Source organism: Stegastes partitus, unplaced genomic scaffold (assembly GCF_000690725.1).
Source record: "Stegastes partitus isolate 25-593 unplaced genomic scaffold, Stegastes_partitus-1.0.2 Scaffold3631, whole genome shotgun sequence".
NCBI lineage: Eukaryota > Metazoa > Chordata > Actinopteri > Pomacentridae > Stegastes > Stegastes partitus.
Genome location: NW_007581362.1, coordinates 567 through 27,524, shown reverse-complemented (window position 1 = coordinate 27,524; position 26,958 = coordinate 567). Strand labels below are relative to the sequence as shown.

The window sequence follows — 26,958 nt, the reverse complement described above, 5'->3', positions numbered from 1 at the left end:
AAGCATCTTCCTGCAATAAAATCTTACTTTTACACTTCCACATATTACAAAAAAGTATTATAATTATACAGTCATTTTTGTTATATATTTTGGTATATAGACATTTTATTGTTTAGTTTAAAACAAGTTTGGTTATGTCTATACTAATTTAAAGAATGCAGAGGTGATAGTTTTACAATTTTACATCAGTGTGCCTCAAACTCCCTTCCTTCCTATAACTCTAAATTTCTTCTTCTTCTCTTTTTTTTGCCTCTAAAAAACCAAGCTGTAATTACCAGCGTGTCTTAGTTTAAAGTATTTTTGTTGTCGTTTTTTTAAATCCATTTCACTTCTAGTTAGAAAAAGGAACCTCTTTATTTTCTCCGCAACACTGTCGGACATAATTCGATGACGGACCTCTTCGACTTCCTGTCCGGTTGTCAACAGAGGAGACCCACGCGTGTTTTCAGTCAGTCAAGATGGTAAGGCTGCTGTGTTGTGTGTTAATGTTTATGTAAACATGATTACATTCATGACCTGCATGATTTAAAGTCCTGCTGCTTGTTTTGTGGGTTTTTTTGTTTGTTTGTTTGTTTTGTAGCCGAAGACTCAGAAAGGAAAAGCTGCGGAGAAAGTGGTTCATCCGTACAGCAGGAAGGCTGCGTATCTGGCCCGAGAAGAGATCAGACTGAAGAAGAAGGACAGGTGTGGATGAGAAGTAAAACACAATTAAACAGATACAGCCTTAAACAAATCTACTTAAAATGGAAGTATATAGAAATACGATGTCTGCTTTCCTAAGACGGCGCACTGTGGTATTAGTGTTTCATAGACTTGCTTTTGAGTGATGTTCTCTTTTATTTCTGTTTTAGATTTTCTCCCGTTTCTTTTCCCCTTTTTTTTATGAGTACTTCCTGCCGTCCTTCTCCCTATTATCTTTCTTAATCTACTTTTATCTTACTTTCAGCTTCAGCTTTTATCTTCATTCTCCTGTGATGTCGTCTTTTTAATCAGTCTTTCTAATCAGTTTTATACGTACACCTTTCAAGAGTGACCCAGTCGGTTCTTTTCCATTTTTCTATTGTGTGTATTTTATATTTTTATTTTGAGCGTTTGCCTGTTCTTTTTATACATGTTGTTTTTTCTTTATGTAAAAGCACTTTGCGAATTGTGTTCTTAAAAAGTGCTATACAAATAGGAAGACTTAGGTAGACTTTTGAATGTTTGGTTTACTTTCCTTCAACTGGTTTCTCTGCTGCTGCAGGCAGAAGACTGAGAAAGCAACGCGGTTGAACAACACCGGTAAGCCTGCTTATCATTCATATTCATATATTTTATATTATTATCAAATTGCCGTTAAATATACTTTCTCTTGTTGTTCCTGGCTCTCTGATCACAGGTGAGAGGCTGCTGTGGTTTCAGGGTCAGTTGGATCCAACGAAGACGACTTACACAAGAAAAGATGCCTGTGACATTATTGAAAGGTGAAGTTTCTTTTTACCACCTAATATTTTAAGTAGGGCTGCATAATATATTGTTTCTACATTGACATTGTTATGTGCACATGAACAATAGTTACATTGCAGTGTGATGTAAAATAAGGCAAATTCATTCAGTCGTTTTTTGCTAAAACTTTGCTGCTTGACGCTAAAAGAAAACTCACATGGTTCTCATTTTCAGTGACTAATCTACAAACAACAGTCTGTTTGATAAAACATGCGATTTGATCAGATTTAAGGGTTAAGAGTTTGTTGACATGCTCCACTTGTGAGCAGCGAAAAATAGCGAGAAATGGGAGAGAAACACTGAAAAGGACAGTTTGCTTCCCAAAAGAAACACATCAGTTGTATGGAAATATTTCAGCTACAGATATGATGACCATGACAAAAAAAAGGGTTCTCTCTGTTTTCCATCACATGACAATGTGACCAATTTGTTTGACCATTTAAATCTTTATCGTGTGTGTGAATTCAGATCTGAATGCTATTCAAAGCAAAAATGAACGTGGATGCCTTTTCCAACGTTACATTGTGTGAGGAAGGTTTCAAACTGCTTTTTTCCTTCTTTTTAACTGTTTTAAATTTGTTTATTTTCTTTTCAGATCTTTTCAGACCTCAATCATTCTGATGAATTTTTCCAAATACTTGTTCAGTATATTTAGGGATAATTTCTCTATTTTGTTTTCTATTGCAGAAAACCAAAATATTTGCTGTTCTTTCAGTATCATGCAGCCCTGATTTAACGTTTGAAAGACAGAACAATATTCACAATTATGCAACATGTGGAGTGGATTTTTTATGATTATTATATGAATTCATTTTGTTGTGTCCAGTTTTTTTTTTTATTTGTATAAAGTACATGTATATATATCACTATATTCACCGTACCTTCTAAATGTGGTAGCACGTGGTGTCCGATTGTTTTGTGGCCTGATGTGTTTTTTTTTTGTGTGTTCAGGTACCTCCACAGATTTGATTCAGAACTTGAGCAGATTGAGCTCGTGAATGGGATCAAAGGTCGGCAGGGTCGTCTCCACGGCGCCAGAGAGGCCGTCATCAAACAGACCATTGAGCGAGAGCGGGTGCAGTACGAGGGCGTCGGATTCGGTGAGTCCTCCTCCTAGAAACATGGACACATGTGTGTTGTGCGTACACACATTTAGTGTTGGAATATTCCTCCTGATGCTCTGCTGTGTTTCCTTCAGAGATCCCAGACATCCTGAACGCAAAGCATCTGAAAACATTCAGGTGAGTGGATGAGCTTCACAGATATGAGAAGATATTATTATAACTGCGGGTGATACTCAACCTGTGAATTACTGCATCATTTTACTGCCTGCATATCGTGCATCTTTTTACAAATGTCTGTCTTCTTTCTTTTTTTTTTCTATTAAAATTCAGATTTTTAAAAAGCCACACAATGCTGATATTCTAGTGTGAATCGTTTTATTTTGAAAGGGAAAAAAATGTGAAGATGTCTTTGTACTTTGGCAGAGAGTGGACTGGAGATTTGAAGAAACTCCCAAATATTAAACTGCGGAAGGTGTCTAACAAAGGTCTGGACACGAAGAATGAGGAAGAAGAGAAACACGAGGCAGAAGACGATCTCGAGGACGATGAGGATGACGACGATGTGGATGATGAGCAGGTGGATGAGATGGTGCTGATGTCAGACTCCCACTGAGACTTTTTGTGTGGATCTGGATGTGAGACTGACCTTAAACAAAGACTTCCATAGAGAAAGGAATGTTTGTGTGAGAAGATGCTGCTACTCCACTTCTGTCCACAAGATGGCGCTAAACCCTCCGATGGAAAAGTAAAATGTTCTCAAACTCACCTCCTTTTTACATTTTGTTGCTTAGTAACATCACAGCAGCCTTCAGAGGGGTTCTACATTCATGGTTTATTGCACAAACAAATATGTGTTGTATGTAACCTGAATGCTCCGTTGTATCCAATCAGATAGAAAAAAGGTTTTGGACAAAGATGTTGCGGTGGATTTAAGACACAGAGGAAGCTGTATTTTCCGTGATGTGCCGGGGACACTGGTAAAAAAAAAAACCCAAATTAAACCAGTATAAAAGTGGACAAGTGTAAACAACAGTCGCCTTTAGCAGATTGACACAGTGTGCCAGTTCAAATTGAAACGCTTTTATGATGTAATGTAAAAACATGAAGGGATGGCAACACCGAAAGCTCTAGTTACATCACTGTTTGAATAACGGACCTCCAGAGCAGGACCACATAAAGCTGCAAACTGTCAGAACAAAACATCATTAACACCGGGGCTACTTGAGAGTTTCTATTTGAACAAATATCCTAAACTCTCTGATGATAATAAATAACTTTTTCAAAATATCACATTGTTAGATTTCAGACTCAGCTAAATATTTTTTTAGTTCAAATAATTTTTTCTCTAATAATAACATCTGACTCTTTGGTGTCTGAAGACCTGATTGTCCAGAAGGAGAGTTAAGGCCTCAGTATGCTTCAATCAAAGTGCTTGTCAGATCGTCTTAGCAGCAGCATCTGAAATTTGGGCTACTTTGTGTAGCAATTGGTTCAGTGTGCAAAGGTGTGAAAAATTCTCCCATTTTTCACTTTTCTTGTCCTGTCTCGATCGGGATGCTCTTGTAAAGCAGTTTGGTAATCCCACTGAGACTTTTCCTGGTTAAATAAAGGTTAATAAATGCATTTTTTAAAAATAAAGTGCAGCCACATAAATGCTTTTCAGTAGTGACTGTGCATCCATTACAGCACAGCACAAGATGCACTTCCAGATGTCTGCATCTTTAGTTTCAAGTGTATCCTCTTTAACCTTTCAACAAACAATATCTTGCTTCTTAGAAAACACACTTGAACACGAAAATAAGAGAGGGGTGGAGTGCAACAGCTAAGTTAACCGTAAAGTGAAGTAGTTTAATTGGTCCTTATTTCATAATGGAAAAAACAAAGAACGCAACACAACAGCAGATTTTAACAAACTGCTGAAATCTGACCGACTCCACTGAATACGTGAAGCTCATAAATATCCAGAATGTTTGATCCGAGGGGATTCGCTTTACGCCCTAACAGAACCTTTGTTGCTAATTCCCCACATCTCCTACTGCTATTGTTGCTATCGTAGACAACTAAATAAAGTGTGTGGTTATCACAGCTCTTCAAGCCTCGCTTCTCTGTCACAGCAGGCCTCATTAGGGCCATTCACAGCAACTATAACCATTCTGTTGTCCAAGGTTTATTTGAAGCATACTGAGACCTTTAATTAATAGCATCCACAGGGTGTTCACAACTTTACCTCACATCAGTGCAGGGTTGAGAAAGTGCATACAGAAATAAGATGGTGTCAGTATACCACATAACTAAAGTCTTGACATGCTCTCTTTGCTGATGGCTTTATTGTCTGATTCCTTTAACTCTTCTCTCCACGTTCTGCCACATTCTTTCTTTGTTCGCACCTTCACATCACTGCCTCCCTTCTGCCTTCAGCTTTTCCTGGATCACCGAAGGACTTGTTCAGTTCTGTCGCTTTAAATCCGTTTGTTGCGTCTCAAGATCAGCCGTCACCGAGATGAGAACAACATTAAAACACCGCACGAGTCTAAATCACACCGTGCTCACACCAGCTTGTGTTGTTGGATGAGCAGAGCGTGATTCAGCACTCTGTTCACAGCGGGGAGGAGAATCAGTCAGACGGGGTTGTGTGCCGGCGCCACTGCAGCCTCCACTGACATGTCTGAGTCCATCTGCGCCTCCGGAGCTGGGACGGGGCCCGGACTCACCGGGACCTCCACCGTGTCGTGCCTGCCGTTGGTGAGGGCGCTGGGCCGGGCCTGAGGGTTGTGCAGGTCTTTCTCGGGGCAGTTCTGCACAGTGATGATGCGGTTGAAGGCCTTGAGGCGGCGCCACAGCTGCATGTAGACTTTACACTGGATGTACATGAAGATGAGGCCGCCTGTGAAGCCTATGGCCACCACAATCAGCTTGGTCCAGAAGGGCCACTCCAGCACACCTGAGGTAACACACACACACACACACACACAGCTGCTGTCAGTCAACCTGCAGGACGTGTGAGGGATCATGATGGTGGTGTGTGCAGAGTTGCGCTTACCCTGCGGCGAATAGTACTTCAGAAGAGAAACTCTCCATAAATCGTCTGCAATCAAGAGTGAGTGTAATTTCTCTTTATTTCTACGATCTCTGAAGATCTATGCTATTATTCATCTTCTAGTGTATTCAAATGTAATAATATACAGTATATGAAATGTTGTTTTTCCACATACTGCATCTATGTTTTATGCTTCTAATCTGACGTCCTACGTTATGACCACAACACAACACACACACACCATCACTGAACGCAACCATGAATGTACATTAACACTGAGGGGTCTATTTTCACTTTAACAACAAAGCAAAGCTAAAATGTGTGTCAGTCCGAACTCCTGCTCTCAGGAAAAGTTTCATGCTTTAGCCCAACAATGAAAATCACATCATCTTCAAATCTACTAAAAACGGTTTTAATTTCCCAAAAGACTGAAACTCATCAGACGGGGTGAGAACCTTGTGGTGAACTCTAACTACTGAAACCTGCTCGCGTTTGTTTACAGTTAGATTTCTGAGTTTCACTTCTCGACAAAGCACTGCGCCCTCTGTTTGTGATCTAAACGTTCTTTCTGATCTTGACTCCTGGAATTTCCACAGATATGTCACATGTTTAAATCTAACCACACTTCTGCAGCGATACCAAAAGTGACAAATTGTGAATAGCCTGGTCTGTAGAAATGGAAGGAAGGTTGACATGATTTGTAGTTAATGAGCTAAAACATGCTGTGATAGGTCGCTACGAAAATAATTGTTCTTTGTTGAAGCCACTGACGTAGCAGTAACATTATTTTGAAGCTTAATGTGGTGTAATTCAAGTCTTCCAGTGCATCAGTGTACAAAAAGAAGCAAAATTAAAATGGTAACTGTAAAAGTACAGATTGACTGAAGATGTCTAAAATCGATATCTGGATGTCTAGTGTGCAGAGGGACACTGAAGGATGACCAAAACAACAAGTGACTACAAATGAAATTCATCTTAAAAGTCACATAAGCAGAGACAGACAGGTGTAAAGATCAACAGGTGAAAATGTGACAGGTATCTTGGAGAGTGTTGACCACTGTGGGGCGCTACAGTGAAGCTGTGAGTGATTATCTGTAACGTCTGTATCACATGTTCTACCTGCATGTACATGGTTTGATGCCAATTAACATTTCTTTTTTTTAAAAAATGCATCGGTTTAACTTCCTTCTACAAATACAGCAGCTATAAGACACTGAGTGCAATCATTGCAAAGGTTTACAAACGTTTTGGACATTTGCATTTGTGTGTAACAGCAGGTGTAAGATCCTTACATTAGATTAGCAGCCGACCTCCTAAAAAACGTATTTGTGTTGCAGGAATACAGCGTCAATGGCTCTACCGCGTGGTTGACAGCTTCATTACCGCTTGGTCGACACTTTGACATGTTTGTGGTGGCAGTTTCAAGAGAACTTTAAGTAAGTTAAAGGTGAGGTGTGCAGGTTGCAGATTGCAGCCAGTTTAACACCCATTTGCCTCAGTCTTCCTCTTCCAAGGAGCTAAAAACACAAACGTTCCTCTCTAAAGCTGGTGCTTGGTTCGTCTGTTTTGGGCAACATGTGGGGTGAGGACACGCTCCCTCTGTAAACATATGTAGGGCACATTGTAAAGTAACAAAAACACAATGAGTCTCATCTTCAGCTGATCATACACTAATGAAAACATAACTATGAGCACTGTATTATATTTCTAATACTAGATCCCCCTAATCCTACACAATAAACCTTCAAGGAAGATTCTCAGCAGTAGCTCCTTTTTAGTAAAAAACATTCAACAAAGCTATGACACTGGAAGCCCTCTGCTCCAGGCAGTCTGCCTGAATGAGTGAACATGGACGCAACAGCTGCACACCGGTTCTCTTGTTCAGTAGGGAGACACTTTAAGAGACACTCCAATGCTATTAATCTTGTGTGTTGCTCAGTGTCACTCCGTATCTCGAAAGCAAATGAAAGAATTTCAACGGGGTTGCTGCGGAGAATATAAAAGACGATGCCGTCTGATCTCAAACAATACGTGCATCTGGCATTGCCGAGCAACAGACGGAAATGTGACGCTCAACTATGAATGAAAACCTGTGCTGCATGTGGCCGCGGCAGGGTTCGTGTTCACCACAGAGGAGATGATACAAAGAAATACCACTGCTGTTCACAATAATGTTAGTGAAATATGCCAAGACACGTGTTTGACAGCATGTTTAAGTGAGAATGTGAACAAACCGCCACAGGGTACCACTACATTGCTATGAAGTCATTCTGTTGTTTCACTTCACGCTGCATGTCTCTGCTATGTGAGTGGGGGGGGAGAGGGGAAAGTACTGACCGTTCTTCCCAAGTCTGATCTCTTCAGCAGTTCTCTTGACCAGAATGTAGACTGACCACAACATACACATTATTGCTATCAGGTGAAACAACACTGAACAGAAGATCTTTCTCCTCTCACTCTTCGACATCTGTAGCTTCTCCCACTAGAAGACAGAGGGATGGAGACACAGGGGGGAGGACATGTCATTCATAATTGCACGCTGACAAACCTGTCCTACTGTTTAGAGCTGTCAGTGAGGTAAAAATAGATGACGACCACGTGCATACCTTGCGCAAAGGTTTGAGTTTCGTCTCCATGATGAAGTCAAATTTGCAGAGTTCACAGCAGCGAGTGTCTGAGGACTTGATCCACTGGTTGAGACAGGCCTGATGCACGAAGCTTAGGCTCCCAGTGCAGCGACAAGGCATTATCAATGGGCACTCGTCATCCCCCTCACAGTGGCAGATCCTACACACAAACACACAAAGATCCAGAAACATCAGGAAGAAAATTAATGTGGAGGCTCTGTGCTGTTTTAAATATTGTCTGTCTTGTTTGTATCTTCTCTGTTTCTCTGTCTCTGACTTTTTTTGGGATGATAAACTTGTTGACGCATGATTGCGGCCGTGTAGGCGTACAAACTAACCTGCAGACCTCCAGCTCAGAGTCATCAGAGTAGGGCCGTGGTGTGTTCCCGTTCGCACCGCAGTGTTTCTGTGGCGTGGGCACTGACATGTCCCCACCTCCTGACCCTTTTTCCTGGTACTTCTTAGTGATGAGCTCCTCGCCGTCCTCTGCCAACGAGGAGCTGCCTCTTGGGCTCCGTGACTTGTAGCTCTTCTTCTCCTTATCCCTGCTGCGGGATCTCTCCCTCTGTGAAATGTGGCCGTCTCTCTTCGATGAGTTCCTGTGGTTGTGGCGCTTCTTAAGGCCTCCGCTGTCCTCCACCAGAGGCTGGTTCTCCTTCCCTTCGTCTGAGCCCACCGACTGCAGCTCCATGATCTCGTCTTTGTCTTTACGCCCGTTCGTTATGTCCCTCTCCCGGCTGCTCCCGCTGCGGCGGCGTGCTCTCCGGGCTTTCTCTTTGCTCCAGCTGCGGGCCTCACGCCACGCTTCGTCCTCAGAGGAGGAGTCGGACTGCGGCGCACCTGAGCAGCGGAGGCGAGACGGGCGCTCCCTCCGGTTCTTCAAGGAGCGCTCCTTCTTCTCCCCGACCTCGCTGCGGTCGGAGCTGAGGCTGCGGTCGCTCTGCTCCTGTTTGGCGTTGGTTTCCACGCAGTCGAAGGTGGTGCAGCTGCTCCTCTTGCGGCGGTGGCGGCGCTTCACGTTCTTCTTCTGGGCCTGAGCCGTCGAGCCCAGATTTGTGCTGGTGACTGTCATTGCAGAGGAGACGTGTGCGTGCTTGCTGTGTTTGTGTGACTCAGAGGCATCCTCCTCTAAACGGGTCAGCTGGCTAGAACTAAACGCACACAAAGACACACACACACATGGACACACACACACAGATGGAGATGAGGAAAACAAGTTGAAACGAGATGGAAAAGACATGAATGTGACATTAACTAAACAAATGGGCTGAAACCTCATTAAAGGACCAGTTCATTTAAATTACTAAAAAGACTGAACTAACTCATAGTATGTAGCTCAGCAGATAGTTTAAAAAATATATCTTTTCTCAGGTTTTAGCTGTCTATCTCTTAGATTTCTGCCTCTACCCCAAAGCAATGGAGGTGAACAGAATTTTTAAAGTTACCTTTAAAACTTAATAGCATGATCCCAAGCGGCCCTGTCAATCAACAGAAACACCGCTGCTGTATTACTGAGTGAAGCTACAAATATTTTTAATTCTCCGCAAATAAAACATGAACCTTTAGCAGCACAGTTTCAATATAAGACATAATAATTTACATAATAATTTGTGTTTTTTTTGTTTTTCTACTGGGATTTAGGTACATTTTACACTTCAACTTATACTTTGTCTTACAGGTGGAAAAGGTTGTGATCATCGAACACTGTTTCCTATTACAATTCTATTCAGGCATTGTATTTTTTTTGTTTTAAATAGCTTAAAAAACATTAAGTAATGCACTCATAGCAGTTGCTGATGTAGCTTCCGAGTCGTCTAAAGTGCTGGTTGTGGGACAAACACTGTTTGTTAACCCTGCCTGATTGGGAAGACGTTTCTTCAAAGCAAAAAATGTGTGACATAAAACAAAATTAAGGTAAATAATCAAACAGGCAAGTGAATATGGAATGAACTGAGTATGTTCAGGACAAATGGAGGTCCAAGCACTCACGCATCACCTTTGTCGGACAACGCCTATTTTCTGCCATGAGGCCATAGGAGCGAGGCCGTCAGCATAACGACCACACCCCCAGTGGGAATAATAAACTGAGGGATCCTGTTTCTGCAATCAGTCATCTTCCTCTCATTGATTGCGCTGTGGGAGGACCATTGGATTTCAGCTTCCATTTTAAGTTTGTTATGCCCTCGGGCTGCGGCAGACCATACTAATTCAGTCTCCCACTCAGCGGAGAACAGACTTTAAACTGTGCATGTTAATATCACAGAGAGAGCTGTGGCTGCTCCTGGCTTTAGGAGAGACGCTCGTGTAGATGTTTGCAGAGAGTTGTGGAACATCAGGATCTTGGTATCACTTGAAAAGGCAGCTGTCTTACCTGCATATGTCCTGAGAAGACGGGGTTATCGATGTCCTGGAGGCTGTAGCAGGTCCTGCTGTAGAGTTGCTGGCCTGCAACAGTCAACATCCTCTATTTAGCTTTTAAGTTGCTTTGCAAGTACAACAATCTGTCAGCAACTTAAGTCAAATACCACCAATGTACCAAAGCATAACAACACGTATACAGAATTTGTAATGACTGCAAAATATGAAGTGGTATTTACCATAGATCATAAGCATAAACACATTTACTTACACAGCCTGTATACAGTTATACAGTCCCTACTGGTATTAAATCTAGTTACAGTGGGGGGAAAAAAATAAAGGAACAGAGGAATAAATTGTGCCCCAAGTATTTTTGAGTATCAAATGGGTACAGTACTGGGAAACAAAACTGTAACTTTTTACTGTGTAACTGAAGATTTACAGATGGTGTGCCCAGGGCACGATTGTCGTAAAAACCCTATTCTTACAGCGTCATTAAAACATTAAAATATGAATTTCCATGTTCCTCATTGAACTTTAACTATTAGCTAAGTTCCATCTATATGTTGTATTATTACATGACTTTGTTATGTCATCATTTTTTTCTCCTTGGATGACAACAGACGACTTCTCTAACAGTGCACTACAGAATGTTACATTTGTTTTCCACTCCATCGTACTTATGTTGAGTTGGTGGACAAAAATGCCTGTTAGGAGCAAATGTTCAAAAACATAGACCCGTGTCTCGCCTCGTCCTTCTACACTGAAGTAGCAGGCATGTTAATGAGTTCCTAAGTTGCTGCCTGGTGGCACAGTCATAAAATTTGGGCACTTCTCTTTTATATTCTATTTTCTCCCACACACTGGAGTAATGTTTATTAATAAGTAAAAGTTCAGTGGTTATAACAACCAGAAACACAAGCTGTAACATGATGTGTGCCTGTTCTTCCATTTTCACTTGTTCATTACACAGTAAGAAGAGGGTTCTTGTAATGGTTTTTGTTTTGTCTCCCAGCACCGTGGCCCATAGGTACCCAGTATTTACAGAAATACACATTATATAACTTATTTTAACCAGTCTATACATAGTTTTCTTCAGTTGCACCTACGTTCAGGAGCCTGTAAGTATTTTACTGGTACCTGATACATCTAAATAACATTGTAAACTGCAGGCTGTGTCTTCACTTCTTTGTTATTCATTTTTAAAAAATTCAACATCTACCAGCCATGGAGGAACATTAGCTTATATTTTAAATTGCGTTTCTGGCCACTTGACAAATACACACTCAGTATTCTGTAGTTTCCTTTCACCTCTGACTTGGTCTCCACCACTCTCTGAGAATATCCTGAGTCTGAAGCTGCTGACACTGATGTTATCACTGAGTCTTTCTCAGTTAAAACAGCTGCCCACTGCTGCTAAACTCTGACCTGAGACTGGTGTGACTCAGTTTATTTGCTGGTTGTAAATCCAAAACAATCAGCTAATTAATGCTAATAAATGCAAATGACGTGTTGAGATCCAAGTCATGATTTTCTGTAGGTTTGTTACTATAAATGAATTTTTACAAAAACCCCTTTGATTAACAGTTAAGTAGAGCTTGAATCATAATTTAGCTCCTAGTGAGTCAAGTAACAGTGTATTGACCAACCTTAAGTGTCTTACTAACACTTGTGTATGTGGGAGACAGCCTCACCACATTCTTGCACATCAGATTCTGCTTGGATAAACAATGCTCCCAAACACTATGAACTGTGACCTTGATTTTGGCCCTTTTAGCTGTGATATTCAGCTGTTACCTTGGAGATGTTGCTGGATCGACTCCCTGAGCGCCCAGGTGCCTTCCTCCCCTGCGGGGAGAAGAAGAGACAGAAAATCATTAGAGTCCAAGAACACCAAGAAGGATGCAATGCTCTATCTGCCACACAACAACAGGCATAATGGTAAAATAATATTAAAACAATATTTTGCTGGACTCAATTGCAGCAAAGGGGCTCGTTCGTATCATAATGTTTCCGTGTGATTTTCTGCAGAGCTGCAACGATCAATGAAATGATGACCACAGCAAATTTGGAAAGCATAAGAAGGTGATGTCTTCAGGTGAAAATCATGTCGAGCACAGAAAAGCAGCAAATGTTCATTGTTAAATAGAGCTGTGGGGTCCTGGCCATAATATTTGCATTAGTTAGGCTAAGTTCGCTAATTTACAACACCATAGGGTTTATTATTACATTAGTTAGGTTACTCTCCATAACTAAAAACACTGTCAGGTTGCAGTCTTAAAGTGTATTATAGTGAGATAAAGTGGTATTTTCTATCATTTTTAATCCCCATTATGTAAAAGACTCACCAAAAATAACACAATAGGGTCTTGACCCCAATATTTATGCTTCTTAGGTACTTACTACAAATCATAATCCTTGTTACTGGAGGGCACTCTGACACAATGGCTGTTGTCTTGAATGTTATTTATATGTTTTTTGTTCTTTTTATAAAGTAATCACTGGACTTCACTATCTATCTTGTATCTATCTTGTATCTTGTCACATTTCATGCTTGATCTTGTTTATTTCTTTGAATTTATTTTCATAATTGACCGAATTTCAAACATTTTCCTTGAAAAGCATTTTGTAACTTTGTTTTTGAAAAGTGCTGAACAAAGAAAGTTATTGTCATTGATATTATTAATATTTTTGAGAAACAAACATTTTTTTAGTTACACCAGTTTTTTTAATTCTTGGTTTTTCTTTCAATCTATTAATTTCTCAGTTTTTCTCAGTTTTCCACATCAGAAATTGTGCAACAACACTCAACTTTTTAAACTAAATGTACGTTCTCATACGAAAGCTTCTGACAAGAAGTGAAATGTGAGAAATTACAAATTAGATGAGTTAATGCTTTAACTCTGAAATAAAAACCATAATGTTAGAATGAAACTCAGCAGCTCTTACCACCAGCTGACTCTATAGCACCCAGTGCAGACTGGTCCCGCTGCGTTTACTGTTTAAAGTCAGAAGTCATGCGCAGCCACACGTCCTTGCTCTTTCATTGTGACCTGAGCTAAAGCCAGCCAATCCTATTACCTGGTTGTCCTGCTAAGTGCACAAGATGCTGCTCTGCAATGTGTCTCTATTTAAAGTCAACTTAAGGCACTTTTTCGAGAGCTTTTCCAAGAGCGCTGATAGTCTGATCTCCACTGGGAGACCTTGAACTGAACCAACAGACATTTGTGGCCTGATTCCTCACCTGATTCCTCACCTGGAGCATCTTACGCAAGATTCACTTACCAGCAGACAGTTCTGTGTAGGAGTTACCAAGCTGTAGTACTGATAAGCTACCATGAAAACAAAACGAACATCTTCCATAGTATCTAAATCATATGCCGATTCGCCTCTCCCACGCCAACACACTTTCAAACCACGGCTGTGTGAAACTGAAAACTTTGTTGCACAGCTTGTGTAGTTGTGATTTAAATCACTGCATATGTTAGATTATAATATCGTTTTGGGATAATTCAGCAGGTCCTATTTTAAAAAGTTGTCATCTTTGTGATTTGGAAGCAAAAACATAAAAACATAGTTTTCCAATAAAGCCATGTGGATCAGTTTCTTGTTAAATCCAGTGGTCTAATGCGCCAGCATATTTCTAAAGAAGTGACTATGCCATAAAACAGTAATTGGAAAATATTGCACCATTAAATCACCCAAATATAACTCAGCTTTGAGTTAAACGTTTTTGTTGTAAACCCTGAAATGGCTGGATGCAGACTGAGTGTAGGATTGCTGCTGGAGTTTGGTTCACATAGTTTATGTAAAGTGGACATCATTTCTTTTCTTCTTAAAAATAGAATTCTCCTAAATAAATTGAAGCATCAAATAAAGTGCAAGGGATAAAGCAGGTGATAGTTTCCATGACTGAACTGTTCTAACTTATTCACCAGTGTTTCCACCAAAGGAACCAAGTTCTGAATTTGGTCCTACCCGCTAAAAAGTCCCTGTCTGGGGGAAAGTACTTTCCACCAGCTTGGAAAAGTTCAATAAGGGACTTGCAGAGCTGAATGTTGCTGATCTTTTTTTTTTACAAGAATGCCAGAATTTTAACAGTTTATTTAAACAGCAAACAATAATGAGGATGGAGCACACCAAGAGATGATACCAGTGAAGAGGTCCAAGCTTTTTTTGTCCAGGACAGTATTCAAAGTGAATTTTAAACCATTGTGCTTCTGATACATCAGGAGATTGATTTGGCTGATTTTCCTGATCTTTGGTCCTGCTGTGGAAACACAATTCACAGCTTTTGGTGAAAAAGCACCTATCGTTGGCTGTGATATTTTGATGGGATTTGTTTCCAGTGATATTATTTAAAATCATCCACAGCTTTGAGGCCTTGATACAAAAATAATGATTTCAAATGGATACAAATATTCTGGTCCATGTGTAGTGGAAGTACAGTTGATAAATCCTGCCACTCAAATCTGTATTTGTACATAACATGTATAGTATAATAACGAGATAATACCTAACAGTATTAATGTGGACACTTATAAGCTTTATGTATCTTATAGGATATTTACGGAGTTCAAAGTTGGCTTCTCATGTGGGTGGCTTTTCTATTTTTTTTTTTTACTGTTGACATATAAAAGGAAAAACAGAGCTTGCGTGTATCAGCCCACACACAGACACGGCTGTGGGTACACTCGGTGCAAATCATTGAAATAAATAAGAGATACACTGACAAGTAGAAGACTGCATCGTTTAAGCTGATCAAGGGATTTTCTTATAGCCACGTTTAAATCAGTCGTCCTGCTTGGAGTCGAAGCAAACGCTTCTCACAGCAACCTCCTGGCTGTTAAAGGACAGCAGCTAATCTGCCGTTAAATCAAACGTCACTGTTCGAAATGTCTACATACGTCGTCCGGTGTAATAAATGGATTCCTGAGATGACACATCTGCTTGTAGCTCTTTCAGTTGAGTGGCATTTGTGGGCTTATGTAAAGCTCTAGATGTCAAAAACCTGAGTGGAGACTGTCAAAGACTATTTTAATATAATATAATTCCTCACACGTTACTATGGTTAAGAAATATAAATTGAAAAACAAATAACTTTTCGTAGCTTTTCCAGCACATCATTATACACTCCAATTTTATGTCACGTGAACTGATGGCTGTTTATTTTTAGAAGTAGAAATAGACGAGAGGATTGCTATTTATTTCCTTCTGGAGAGAGTTTTTAACCTTGCAAATACAGATGACTGAGAGCATAAGGAAAGTGGTCCTTGTTAAATAGAATACATTATCTGTATTTTGTTCAGCTATAAGAAAATGTGAAGCACTGCCAGCTTGTACATGAAGGCTCCTGAAACAACATGTTAATATGACACCTGACAGCTGTTTCTTCCCGGCCTTTGTGCTAAGCTATGCTCAACTCATGTGGGACCAACCCACTGATTTACCTGATATCCTTCTTCTTACTCATCTCTTGATAACTAATTTTCTATCAACTTCCTATCCATGCACTGCTATTCAGTACCTTCCCTAGGTAACAAAGTCAACACAGTCTGTTCCTGCAGGCTTCTATGCAATCTGGACCTCAAACAAATAAAGGCGTCACACTTATCCGAGGCAAGAAAAGAAGCTAAATTGCAGAGAGACGAACCAAGGTAAATATAGATATAACTAATTACATAGGCTAACCGAAATCGTTTGGACAGAGAGTGGAGCTAATATTCAATTCTGTTAATCCCTGGTCAGACAAATTAGCTTCTACATGCATGGAAATATCATGTTGGATAGACAGGTCCCATTGCAAAACAATAGTTGCAGTCCTGTCATATTTTGCTCAGTGTGTGAATGTGTGAAATACTTTCAGGAAGCCATGTGACAGACATTCCTTGTGGGCAACAAGGAGATTTCACGTCCTTTTCAAATACATTTCTCAGCCACAGTTGATGACTTGCATATAGAAAAACTTCCATATAACATTTGGTACTCCAGAGCTCAGCACAATGAGAAGGACAAGCTTAATACACAACACAGAGACAGAATGTACTACAGGTGGAAGTCCTAATAACAACCTCGGATTACGTGTCGGTGAGAAACGCAACATGCTCTGTGTCAGACTTTCTATACTGGTCTGAAGCATCTGCACAGCATCTGTATCGCACTGCACAGATTTTTTTTTTTCCTTAAACTCTTTGGCTGATATAGAATAAACACAGACAGACATAAAAGTGAAATTCTTTTTTTAAATCAGCCCTTATCTCAAACAGCAATCCAGTCCTGAATTCTTAGACAGTACATCATCTCTGTCTCGCTCCTTCTCAGTCTAGCTGTCGGCTTTCCGTGTATTTGAATCCACATCTTCAAAAGCAAAGAAACTGTTATTTAATGTCTAAAGTATTCTGAACTAACAGCCTGAAGGTCTGCCACTCCAGAACAGAGCAAGTCAAATCCAAACATCACAAGAGCACAGTCGAACACATCCTCCAACCTGCAGCAGCCTGATTAAGCCCCATCTTACAGTTCAGGAGCAATAAAGTGATTTTTCAGCGCTAACTGTTGCTTACCTGAGCCTCTGTTCCTCTGTCGACACTCTGACTCTGACTCACAGCAGAGACTCTGGTGAGTCTGTGTTTGGACATGTGCATGTTTCTGCAGAGGGGATTAAGAGATGAAGCGTGGACCGAGGGATATATTTTGGTTCTGTACTCTGGCACGAAATCAGAAACACCTACAGCCACATTTAGACAACCAACCATGAAGCTGCAGCTGCACACTTTACATTTGGGCACAACGTGCTGTGCAGAATCTCAACTTTAAAATCTCGAAATCCAATCTTTGTAACCAGGAATAGTTGATAAGCCACAGTCACTGTTAAGCTGAGAAGAATATTCTTAGTTATAAATCAATATAATTGTATTGCTCATAAACTCAGCTAATCTGAATCATCAGGGTTGTGTTGTGTTGTTGTTGACAGTTGCATCTCCATGGAAACTCATACAAACAAACCAACAAATGTCAACTGGTTCCAGCTCTATTGTTCAGTCCCGATTGTTCTCACGTTCACAGATAATATGGTGTTTATGTAAGACCCCATCACTTACTCTGTCATGATAAGATTCTGATTAATACAGTAGCTGCAAATAGGGTTTTGTGGAAATTCAGCTGTAGCAGATTTGTGAACAGATTTTAAAACTAACAGGTGCAGACAGCCATTGATTTCTGCTCCTCTCTGTATAGAATGAAAATCTACCACCAGAAGAGCAAAACCTGCTGTAGCTGACTGTCTAAGAATAGAGCATGCTAAGCCCGTTGACTGACTTGACCTGAGTAAACATAATGATTGATTTAAAGGTTTAATGTGTAACATTTCTGCTTTAAAATGTCTAAAAACAGCTAAACCAGTCTTATGTACTTTGTTTACCTGTGAGGTTAAGTTATCCCAAATGTTACCAACAATGTTCAAACATCAAAAAAATGTCAGATTTTACTCAATGTAATAAATAAAAAGGTGCATTTCAATTGTTTCACTTTGGTCACCCATCAGAGGCATCTCATCCCCTTTGCTCCCAGATGATATATTAGAGAGGCGAACTAGCTAAACGCCCCAGAGCTTTACCACTTTTGTGATTTTGGTATTATGATTGTTTTGACAGTAGATAACAGTGATGGCTGCCCTATGAATGCATTCACCACATGTTCATGACAGTGACTGACATTAGGAGAGGTAACACTACCTGTAGCAGTTTCATTACAATAAAATGACATAACATGACTATACGCAAATATACGTGACTAATATTTTAGTATTTTATATTATTTTAGAATTTCATCTTACCTGTTTTGCCTTTTTGTTTCTAAGTTTTTATACTTAATTTATTTTGTATTTACCATGTGTTGCTTTTGGCATATATTTTTATAGTTATCTGTCTTATACAGAACTTTGGTCAACTCAGCTTGTTTTTAAATGTGCTAATACAAACTACCCTGATTTGATGAGCAGAACATAACTATAACTTTAATGAATTTACACTGCCTGTGAACCTGATTTCTGTCAAGTCATATAGATTTTTCACAGCAACAGTGGTCACGTCAACATCTCCCACGATTCTGCGCAACTTTATGACGTCATCAAACTACATCTTTAGTCATGCTTTGCTTTAGAGACCACTGATGGCAGAAATCACATATTGGTTGTTTTAAAAAGATATGCATTAGCTTGATATAATAATGTGTAATGTAATTTTGTGTGTTTACGAATTCGGTGTATTGTTCTTCCGTATTGCTTTCATGCCCATAAAGGATCATTTCAAACAGCAAAGTAAAATTCTTCAACTGTCAGCTGCGTAACTTTTTTTTAAAGTATCAAAAACTGCATATACTTCTGCCAGTAGGTGGCTCTCAATTAGAGCAACACCGAAAGATGTAGTTTGATAATGTTAGGAAGTAGCGAAAGATCATGAGAGCCGTTGTTGTTTTTCTTTGCAGCTAAAAAATCTACCTGACATGACATGAAAATCATGTTCACAGACGAGGCGACATGTTTTACTCACGTTATGTTTAGCAACACGTGATGTCATTTCATTGTAACTAAACAGCCACAAGTAACTTCCTGCTAAGGCACCATTAGATGAGTTGACTATCAATGCAGCTGCTGTAGCTCACGTTATGCGGTGGATTTGCTGGGTGACCATGTGACTGAGCGATGCCAGTGGGTAAGGAGGATATGACATCATTGATAGGCAACCAAGATGAGACGCACCATTTCATTTATTACACTTAACAAAATAACACATTTCTCTGAGTTTGAGCATTGTTGGAAACATTTTGGATAATCTAAGTGCATACATCAACATATATATATACATATACATGTATAAAAAACATTAGTGTGGCAATTTTTAGACATTTTAGTGCAGAATTGTTACACACTAAACTTTAAGGAGCTGCATTAGAAAAGTAGTTAACCAAAGACCTCACTGACCACCTTCAGGACTTCTGCGTTTTGTATTATATACAATGATTGAGGTTTATCACAGGCACAATCTTCACTGCAGAAGAAGCAAGAAACACAGAAACATGGCAGCATCAATAAAACCATCAGCAGGCGTGTATATTTTCTAGATGTTAGACTTTGCATTACTGCATCCTCACCAAGCATAACACAGATTATCATCATTACATACTTCAGTGGAAGACTAACAGTCCCCCTCCTGTGGATATGGATGCAACCAGTGGGCTTCCTTTTGGTCTTTCGGTCTGAATGCGGATCACGCAGCCACAACATGTTCTGTTTGATTCATTTGGTCTCTTTATTGTAGTTTCTCTCCTCACATTCCCTTGTTGTTCTCAACTGCAACTGTGAAACAAAGGCAAAACTGCCCAAAATAATGACATAAAAAATAAACATGTACTGAAGTCTGTGGGCCATTTTTTGCCTTTATGTAGACAGCCCACAGTAGAGAGGTATCCGGTAAGAAGGAAGGGAAGGTGGGACTCAAACCAGGGAACCAGGACACTTGACAGCATGTTATTTATAGTCTTTTGCAGTGTGAGACTTGTGTTAGCCTGTTTAAAAAGAAACGTTCAATCTCAGTGAGAATGTTGTTCGGCTGAGCAGAAAAAGACACTCTGTACAATGTAGCGACGGTTAAATGAAAGACAATACATTTCAGGTGGTTGTGTGATTCATGCTGTTTTTGTGGCTTAAGAATAATAAGTATTTCAAGCCTGCTGCCACTAAAGCTCCTGACTGTGGAGAAGCAGCAGAATATGGAGGGATGGATATTTCAAAATGCTGTGACCAAGCAGTTGAGACTCTATAACATATAACACTACACACTGCACCATATTGAGGAGAGAAAACTGTTTCAAACTTACTCCCACCAGGCACTATTCAAGTTCCTGTTCCTATTTTCAGGAGTAGATCCGTAAAATATCTGATCGTGAGCTTGAGAGACTATATGCAAAAACTAACTTGGCAACAGCCATTCAGCCATTTAACCCAACTCATGACACAGCACAAATTGACGCACTGTGACACGATGTAAAATCCTATGATATTGTGCGATGTCATGTGACACTGTGTGATGTTTTGTGATATGATATGATGTGACGTGACGTGGGATCAGAGCTCCATAGAAGATGCAGTTGAAACTATCAAACCCCATGTGAGGGAGCAGTGATAAAAGGGTGCTGAGTACATCTTTACTGTACATGTTAAGGCGCTCAGTGAGTGAGTTGAAAAGAGTGTCAGCTGAAACAAGAGGCTGCTACACACACACACACACACACAGGCACGTACAAACACACACACTTGTGCAACCTCCTGTCATCAGGATCAACATTCAAGGACCAATCGAATGACTTCTACCTTCTGACAACACAAATAACTTCTCTGGGATCTTAAATCTCTGTAATCTGACCAACTTCATGAGACTTTTAAACCACAAAACGACAGAAAAAAACAAACCAAAAAAAAAAAAACTCCTCAAACATACACAGCTTTAGTGGAATCTCAGAGGCTTTAAAAGACAGTTCTGAGGTCAGAAACTCACCTCGTTCTTGTCTTTGGAGCGAGGAGCGCTCTTGCCATTGCTGGTTGTCTCCCTGGTCGGAACCACAGTTATCTGCTGTACTGGCATGCTGCTGTTTCCAGGCAACGCTCCGGTGTTACTCCCACAGCATTCCCAGCACACCGCGCCTTCCTGTCCTCCGATCTGCGTCCCTGCGTGGGATCCGCTGTCCCATCCACGAGCTATTTTCAGAGTGAGGAGACGGTGCTCCGGGATCGCTGTCCTTTATTAGTCCAATCTGGATCATAAAGAGGCGCGGAGATGGAAAAGGATCAGGTCACCGTGGCAACAAGAAGACAGCTTCGAAGATGGTGGGGTGTGAGGTCGTCATGACGACTGGGAAACTACTCAACAGTGCGCACCACCACCACCACCTCCTCCTCCTCTTCTTCCTCCTCCCCCTCCTCCGCCCTCCTGCTGAGAGAGAGAGACAAGAGAGGAAGAGTTGCGATGGAGCTGAGCAGTAAACAAGGAGGCAGGAAACCTGCGTGTGTGTGTGTGTGTGTGTGTGTCTTTCTCAAAGGGGAGGAGCCAGGATTTTGTTGTGCTTGCTGTATAACAAGCATAAGGTCCACGAGGATTAGGGCTTAGACTAACCTCAATCTCCTCCTCTGACCAGTGGTGTTGCTAATAAGCTTACACAACTTGTGCACATGGACAGCCCTCTCTCATACCCAGTCACACACCCACAGACACACACTGCCTGATTGTTTTGGAAGCCCCCTGCCGTGAAACAGTGTGTTTATAGACATTAAGCCACCTCATCTCTTCTGTCATGTTAAAGCAACAAAGGCACATTACTTATCTGACCGACCATGAAGTGAGAAACCGACACAAGTCACACCGCATGGCATATCAGCATCTTCACAGAATGTGTGTGGAGGCGTGTGCGTGGGCGGTGAGGGTGTAATCCTATTTTAAATTGTCTCAGGTCACGAGGATTATGATTGATATAACTGGAAAATGTGGGTCTTAAATTGGGATCACTAAAGAGCAGCGACTGTCTGAGGTGAAAAGGCATCTTGGGAGACATTCGTAGAAGATCTCAGACTTCCCACTTTGACTGTTTCAAACCCTCGCACACTTCAGATGACAGTAAAAAATAGTTTGATCCAACAAACAGATGATATTCATGTCTCAATTACTGAAATCCTTCTCAATTTTGCAAGTTTTTTTGATGAGATGTTTTCTTAGAAACACGACAGACAAGCGTATTCAGAGTCAAAGAATCACACTGTGTTGTCCTTTGTTATCCATGTGATGAATGTGGTTGAAAAGATCAAACTTGGACAGTAGGGCAACAGTTTTATAGTTGAATAAAGGTTATTGTTAACGCATTCAAAATCAGAGTTTCGAAATTATCTAGCACCACAAGCAAATCAAGAACACCCTACTCTATTTAGGTTCAGTTTGCTGAATTCTTGTAATCTTTTCTCTTTTTCAATCACCATCCAAGTGTGCTTTGGTTGAACTAAACTAAAGCTGAACTTTAGGCCTGATTCTGCTCGAGCTGTTGACTTCTCCAGACTGAAAATACCACCCCTGACATGAACTGTACTTGTCCTGTTCACTCATGTGTTGAATTAGCGTCATAGCCAACAAGTCATGAACCGTCTCAAATGTACAGTATTTCTTTTTTAGTCTGCCTTTATTTCCTGGTTCTTTCGCAGGATGCAGATGATGAGCTGAGCACTTGCACAGAGAACATTGTAACTGCTGCAACAGCCCTGGTTTTAGCAACGACTGCTGAGAGGAGAAGTGGTCTGAGTTGTGCCTGATGTGCATTCCCACACGCATCCTTTAACACGCACGTGCGCAAATACATGTATGTGCACAAATAGGCGTATGTATGGGGAAGTAAAAAAAGCAAAAGATAAAGTTAACGCTACTTCAAAGCTTCACTTCTTTAACATAAAATTCAATCAGATATGTGTTTGTTCCATTGCCACGCTGAATCTACCACATCACAGGGTTTACTGAAAACTACATGACCTTTACTGTCCATGGAGAGTTTCGGTTTGAGAGCCATGATGGCCAAAAAAATCTATTAAACGCTCTTATCATTTAGAGCAAATACCTGAGAGCAGTCATAAATCCTAAAATTATTACATTCATTTCATTTTACATGTGAAGTTTCTACACACACACACACACACACACACGCACACACATACATAGAGGCACAGGGCCCATTAATAATTAGGGTTAATATGATCTCACTTGAACTTGAGAGGGGATGTGTACTTCAGCTCTTCACAGTTCTTGCAAGTGTGTGACACAGAGAGAGAGGGACAGATAGCGAGAGACAAAACACAGAGTGTGTCGTGTCATGAAGTCGCTGATTGATGGTCAACATCTTAATGCTCCTGCAACACACTGGGTGAGTGTTTAAAGCCTAATTTTGATTGAGCGTGTGCAATGGAACGTGACCTTTGGAAATTTCACCCATGCACCTGTCAACATACAGCTGCGGCAGCGGGCGTAAATCGATGGCCTCTCTGTTAACTGAGCTGGAGGTGTTGACGATCATGTTCTCTCTCCTGGTTTTCGCCCTCTTCACACTAACTGGGATGCTCAGTGAGGAATGTGCAGATTCAAATGGTACGGCTGCAAACACACACACGAAACACACAAATATCAAGTTTGTTTGTGTTTCATGATTAGTTCCATGTAGGTTTTTTCTAACAGTATGCTACAACCAGACTTAGTACCAAATATAATTCAGAACATGATATAAAAGTGAGGAAGAACAGTTCATCATCTACTCACGTTCCTGGGATACTGTAGGCTCACGTCTTGTGCTAAAATCAGCACGGCTATATTTAATGTGTCTGACTTATGAGTCCACTGTAGAAGTTACCTTTCATGTATCAATATGGCTAATACTTCCTTATTACTCTCATTACTCTTTTCTTCCATCCCATTGTGCCTTTATTGTGCCGACAAAGCAAGTACGGTGCGTGTAAGGAAAATCCCATTGGCACAATGCCTGCAAACGGGAATCTTTTGTCAGCGGTTACTGAATGAGAAGGCTGTTATCTAAAACTGTTCCTCTAACGGTGTGACACTCTGCTGGTGCCACTTGTTGTGGACTTGAACTGTCCACGACCTAATCAGTTGTACTCTGACAAAGCAGCTCCTGTAATTAAAAGATCAGATGAACAGGCAGGTAACCACCCATGTATGAAAGTATAATCAATTGTATTAAATCATGTAACATAAGAATCATTGCTCTCTCTCTCGAGGAGGACTATATGAAGACATGTGACTCCTGAGTGCTCATATCTATGAATAACGTTAAAAAGGGAGCCACACAACAACATTTACATAAGACAACTTTGTAATTACTAGAAGCACATTTCTTTTCTCAGAAGCATCGATGGGTTAGAAAACTTAAACCTTCGACACAATACAGTGTGCAAAAATGTATACGTTGTGTATTCTGTCACTATTACTCTTTTTAGTTGCTGAATTTAAAACACTTAGTAATCTAAATGTTGAATCAGGACTTTATAGTGGCCTTCTGGCTCTCCTCTTAGTGATACATGATTGCATGGTGGGATCCACACCCTCTAGAACAGTTTTAAGCAAAAACCAAACATTATGACATGAAGGATTTGTTGTAGGACTGTGTTGGACTGAATTGGATTTAGCTAAGAGTAACTAATTAACAGTAACTACTGTGTAGTTTATATTGAAAGTATGTCACTTCTGCTTCTTGTGGAAAATAATTTAAACATCCTACAAAATCCAGTATCTACTCAATGGCATTTTATGCCCTCAAAAATAGTGGACTTGTGAAAACTTTTTTGAATGCAAAACATAACATTATTAGCTTGATAAAAGTAACACTTGGTACAATGTTTTACCCAATTCTATTACTGTACACTTTTTTAAATAATAGCGTACAAACAGTACATTTCACAGAACTTAATTGTGCATTAGCATCTTTGCACGTTATAAACAACACCTCTCTAGTCTGATCTTATACTCTTTTGTCAGGCATGCAAAATGCTATCATTGCTATAATTCTGCTGTTTTATACAGAACCCCTGAGTGGCCACAGAGAAAAAAAAAAAAATGCATGGTAATGAGGTAGTACCTTAACACTTATAGTAACTCATGGCCACGGGTTAAAGTATCTCGTTCCCATGTGCTACTGACGCGTGGTAACAAGTTGCTATTTCGTGCTATTCGCATGCTCTTCTATTCTTCCACTCTATTCTTTTTTTCCCCCCCCTATGGCCACTCAGGGGGGTCTATAGCTTTATATAACATCTAATTTCCTGTTTATTCACTTAGTCTAATTTTGCTGTTTTGTTTCTTTTTATGCTGTTGAATTAACAGAAGCCCGTGTTTTTTCACAGGACTTTATTTGTGCGTCTGACCTTAAAAGTGCCGTATAAAATGATTTAACATATTTATTATGAGGTCGTATAGGTTTCTGTTTTTAAAGGAAAACTGTGCAGATGAAATGTGTGACTGCTACAGTACACTACAGTCTAGTTTTTGCACTTGGAGGTTCATGCTAACGTTTGCAACTGTCAGGACTAAACTTCAGGCAAAGTATGATAAATAAACAATGTACAAAATAAAATTATGCACATAACTTATGGTTACATTATACAGTTACATTGTATCATTTCATGCAACATTTTTTGTTCTATTGTTTATTTATGACACCAGATTAGAAATGATCTTCTTCTCTCCCCGTGATCAAACTTTGTGTGTTAAGACCATGTCTATGATTCTATCTCCTGCAGAGGCTCACGTGAAACCACTGAGGGAGGAGCTGACAGTTTGACTGTGGGCGAGGATCATGACTTCTACTCAGAAATACCAGAGGGCAACTGAAAACTGTTTCCTACTGTTTGGTGTGTTATGAGGACGTGTTAGCCAAAGCCTTGCGTGTGTGTGTGTGTGTGTGTGTGTGTGTGTGTGTGTGTGTGTGTGTGTGTGTGTGTGTGTGTGTGTGTGTGTGTGTGTGTGTGTGTGTGTGTGTGCGTGTGTGTGTGTGTGTGTTATCAGTTTCCAAAACAAAGTCCAAACTGTAACCTCTGAACACGTGCCTGTGTGCACTTTGTTTAAGGATCTGGTGTTATTTGCTTCCAGGATGAAGCACAAAGGAGTGGCCTTCACTGTACACTGTAGAAACAAGTATTCAATAAAGAGACACCTGCTTCAGCACACTGTGTCAAGACAGTATTTCACACCTGCTTCCTTTTCTTTCACACCATAAGAGTGTATGTATGTGGAGACACACACTCTCCTTCTCCTCAGAAGTGCTTTTATTTTGATCTACAGATCTGAAAGCAGCTGCTGTGATTCTTCGACCAGTAAGTCTCAGAATCTCTTTTCTTCTTACTCTCACTTGGCTTGTATCTTGCTGTTTGTTTGGCTCAATTGCAGGTCATCTCTGCGTCCGGGAGAAGCTGTTCAAAATCTAGGTCAGAAACAAAAGGTGTGCTGCCAGGATTAGAGTGAGCTCGCAAATTATTCTGCTGGAATGGGACGACTGAATCACTCTTGTCAGGGATCAAAGGGTGGAGCTTGTGTGAATGAGTATAATAGCAACAGCAAGAAAAATATATGAATCACAAGCCATCTGTGTTTGGCTATATTGATGCATTTAGCATCCCGGTGATAATCTTAAACTGCACAGAGCAGCCAAACAATCCCTGTTAAGATGGATATTAATTCAAACGGATATCACATATTTATTTAGGCTTGATCATTTTAGTGCAGCGCCCGACTGTCTTTATCAGCAGTTTGTTGTGTTTTAATGGCTGTGTTCATACTGTTTACCTAAAGTGTCA

General features: G+C 40.4%; 2 protein-coding genes across 2 annotated transcripts; one reads left to right on the top strand and one right to left on the bottom strand.

Moving 5' to 3' along the window:
• Positions 1 to 364: 364 nt before the first annotated feature.
• Positions 365 to 4,635, top strand: tma16 (translation machinery associated 16 homolog). Its single transcript, XM_008306214.1, has 7 exons — positions 365 to 461; positions 581 to 684; positions 1,244 to 1,281; positions 1,379 to 1,463; positions 2,437 to 2,585; positions 2,684 to 2,726; positions 2,973 to 4,635. The coding sequence occupies exons 1-7, from the start codon at positions 459 to 461 to the stop codon at positions 3,160 to 3,162; spliced, it is 612 nt and encodes a 203-aa protein (XP_008304436.1). The 5' UTR covers positions 365 to 458; the 3' UTR covers positions 3,163 to 4,635.
• A 532-nt stretch (positions 4,636 to 5,167) lies between these two features.
• marchf1 (membrane-associated ring finger (C3HC4) 1) lies at positions 5,168 to 23,171 on the bottom strand. The gene is made up of 7 exons (XM_008306220.1): positions 23,141 to 23,171; positions 21,125 to 21,324; positions 12,369 to 12,419; positions 10,585 to 10,658; positions 8,193 to 8,373; positions 7,924 to 8,068; positions 5,168 to 5,490 (listed from the first exon to the last, which is right to left on the bottom strand). The coding sequence occupies exons 1-7, from the start codon at positions 23,169 to 23,171 to the stop codon at positions 5,168 to 5,170; spliced, it is 1,005 nt and encodes a 334-aa protein (XP_008304442.1).
• Positions 23,172 to 26,958: the final 3,787 nt, after the last annotated feature.

Excerpts from the sequence above, each read along its gene's own strand:
- tma16 (XM_008306214.1), top strand. Across the intron at positions 1,282-1,378 it reads AACGCGGTTGAACAACACCG|GTGAGAGGCTGCTGTGGTTT; the intron begins GTAAGCCTGCTT and ends CTCTGATCACAG. Across the intron at positions 1,464-2,436 it reads GCCTGTGACATTATTGAAAG|GTACCTCCACAGATTTGATT; the intron begins GTGAAGTTTCTT and ends TTGTGTGTTCAG.
- marchf1 (XM_008306220.1), bottom strand. The coding sequence starts at position 23,171 with ATGGCTCTCAAACCGAAACTCTCCATGGACA. Across the intron at positions 21,325-23,140 it reads ACCGAAACTCTCCATGGACA|CTCGTGGATGGGACAGCGGA; the intron begins GTAAAGGTCATG and ends CTCTGAAAATAG. Across the intron at positions 12,420-21,124 it reads GCTCCAAAGACAAGAACGAG|GGGAGGAAGGCACCTGGGCG; the intron begins GTGAGTTTCTGA and ends TTCTCCCCGCAG.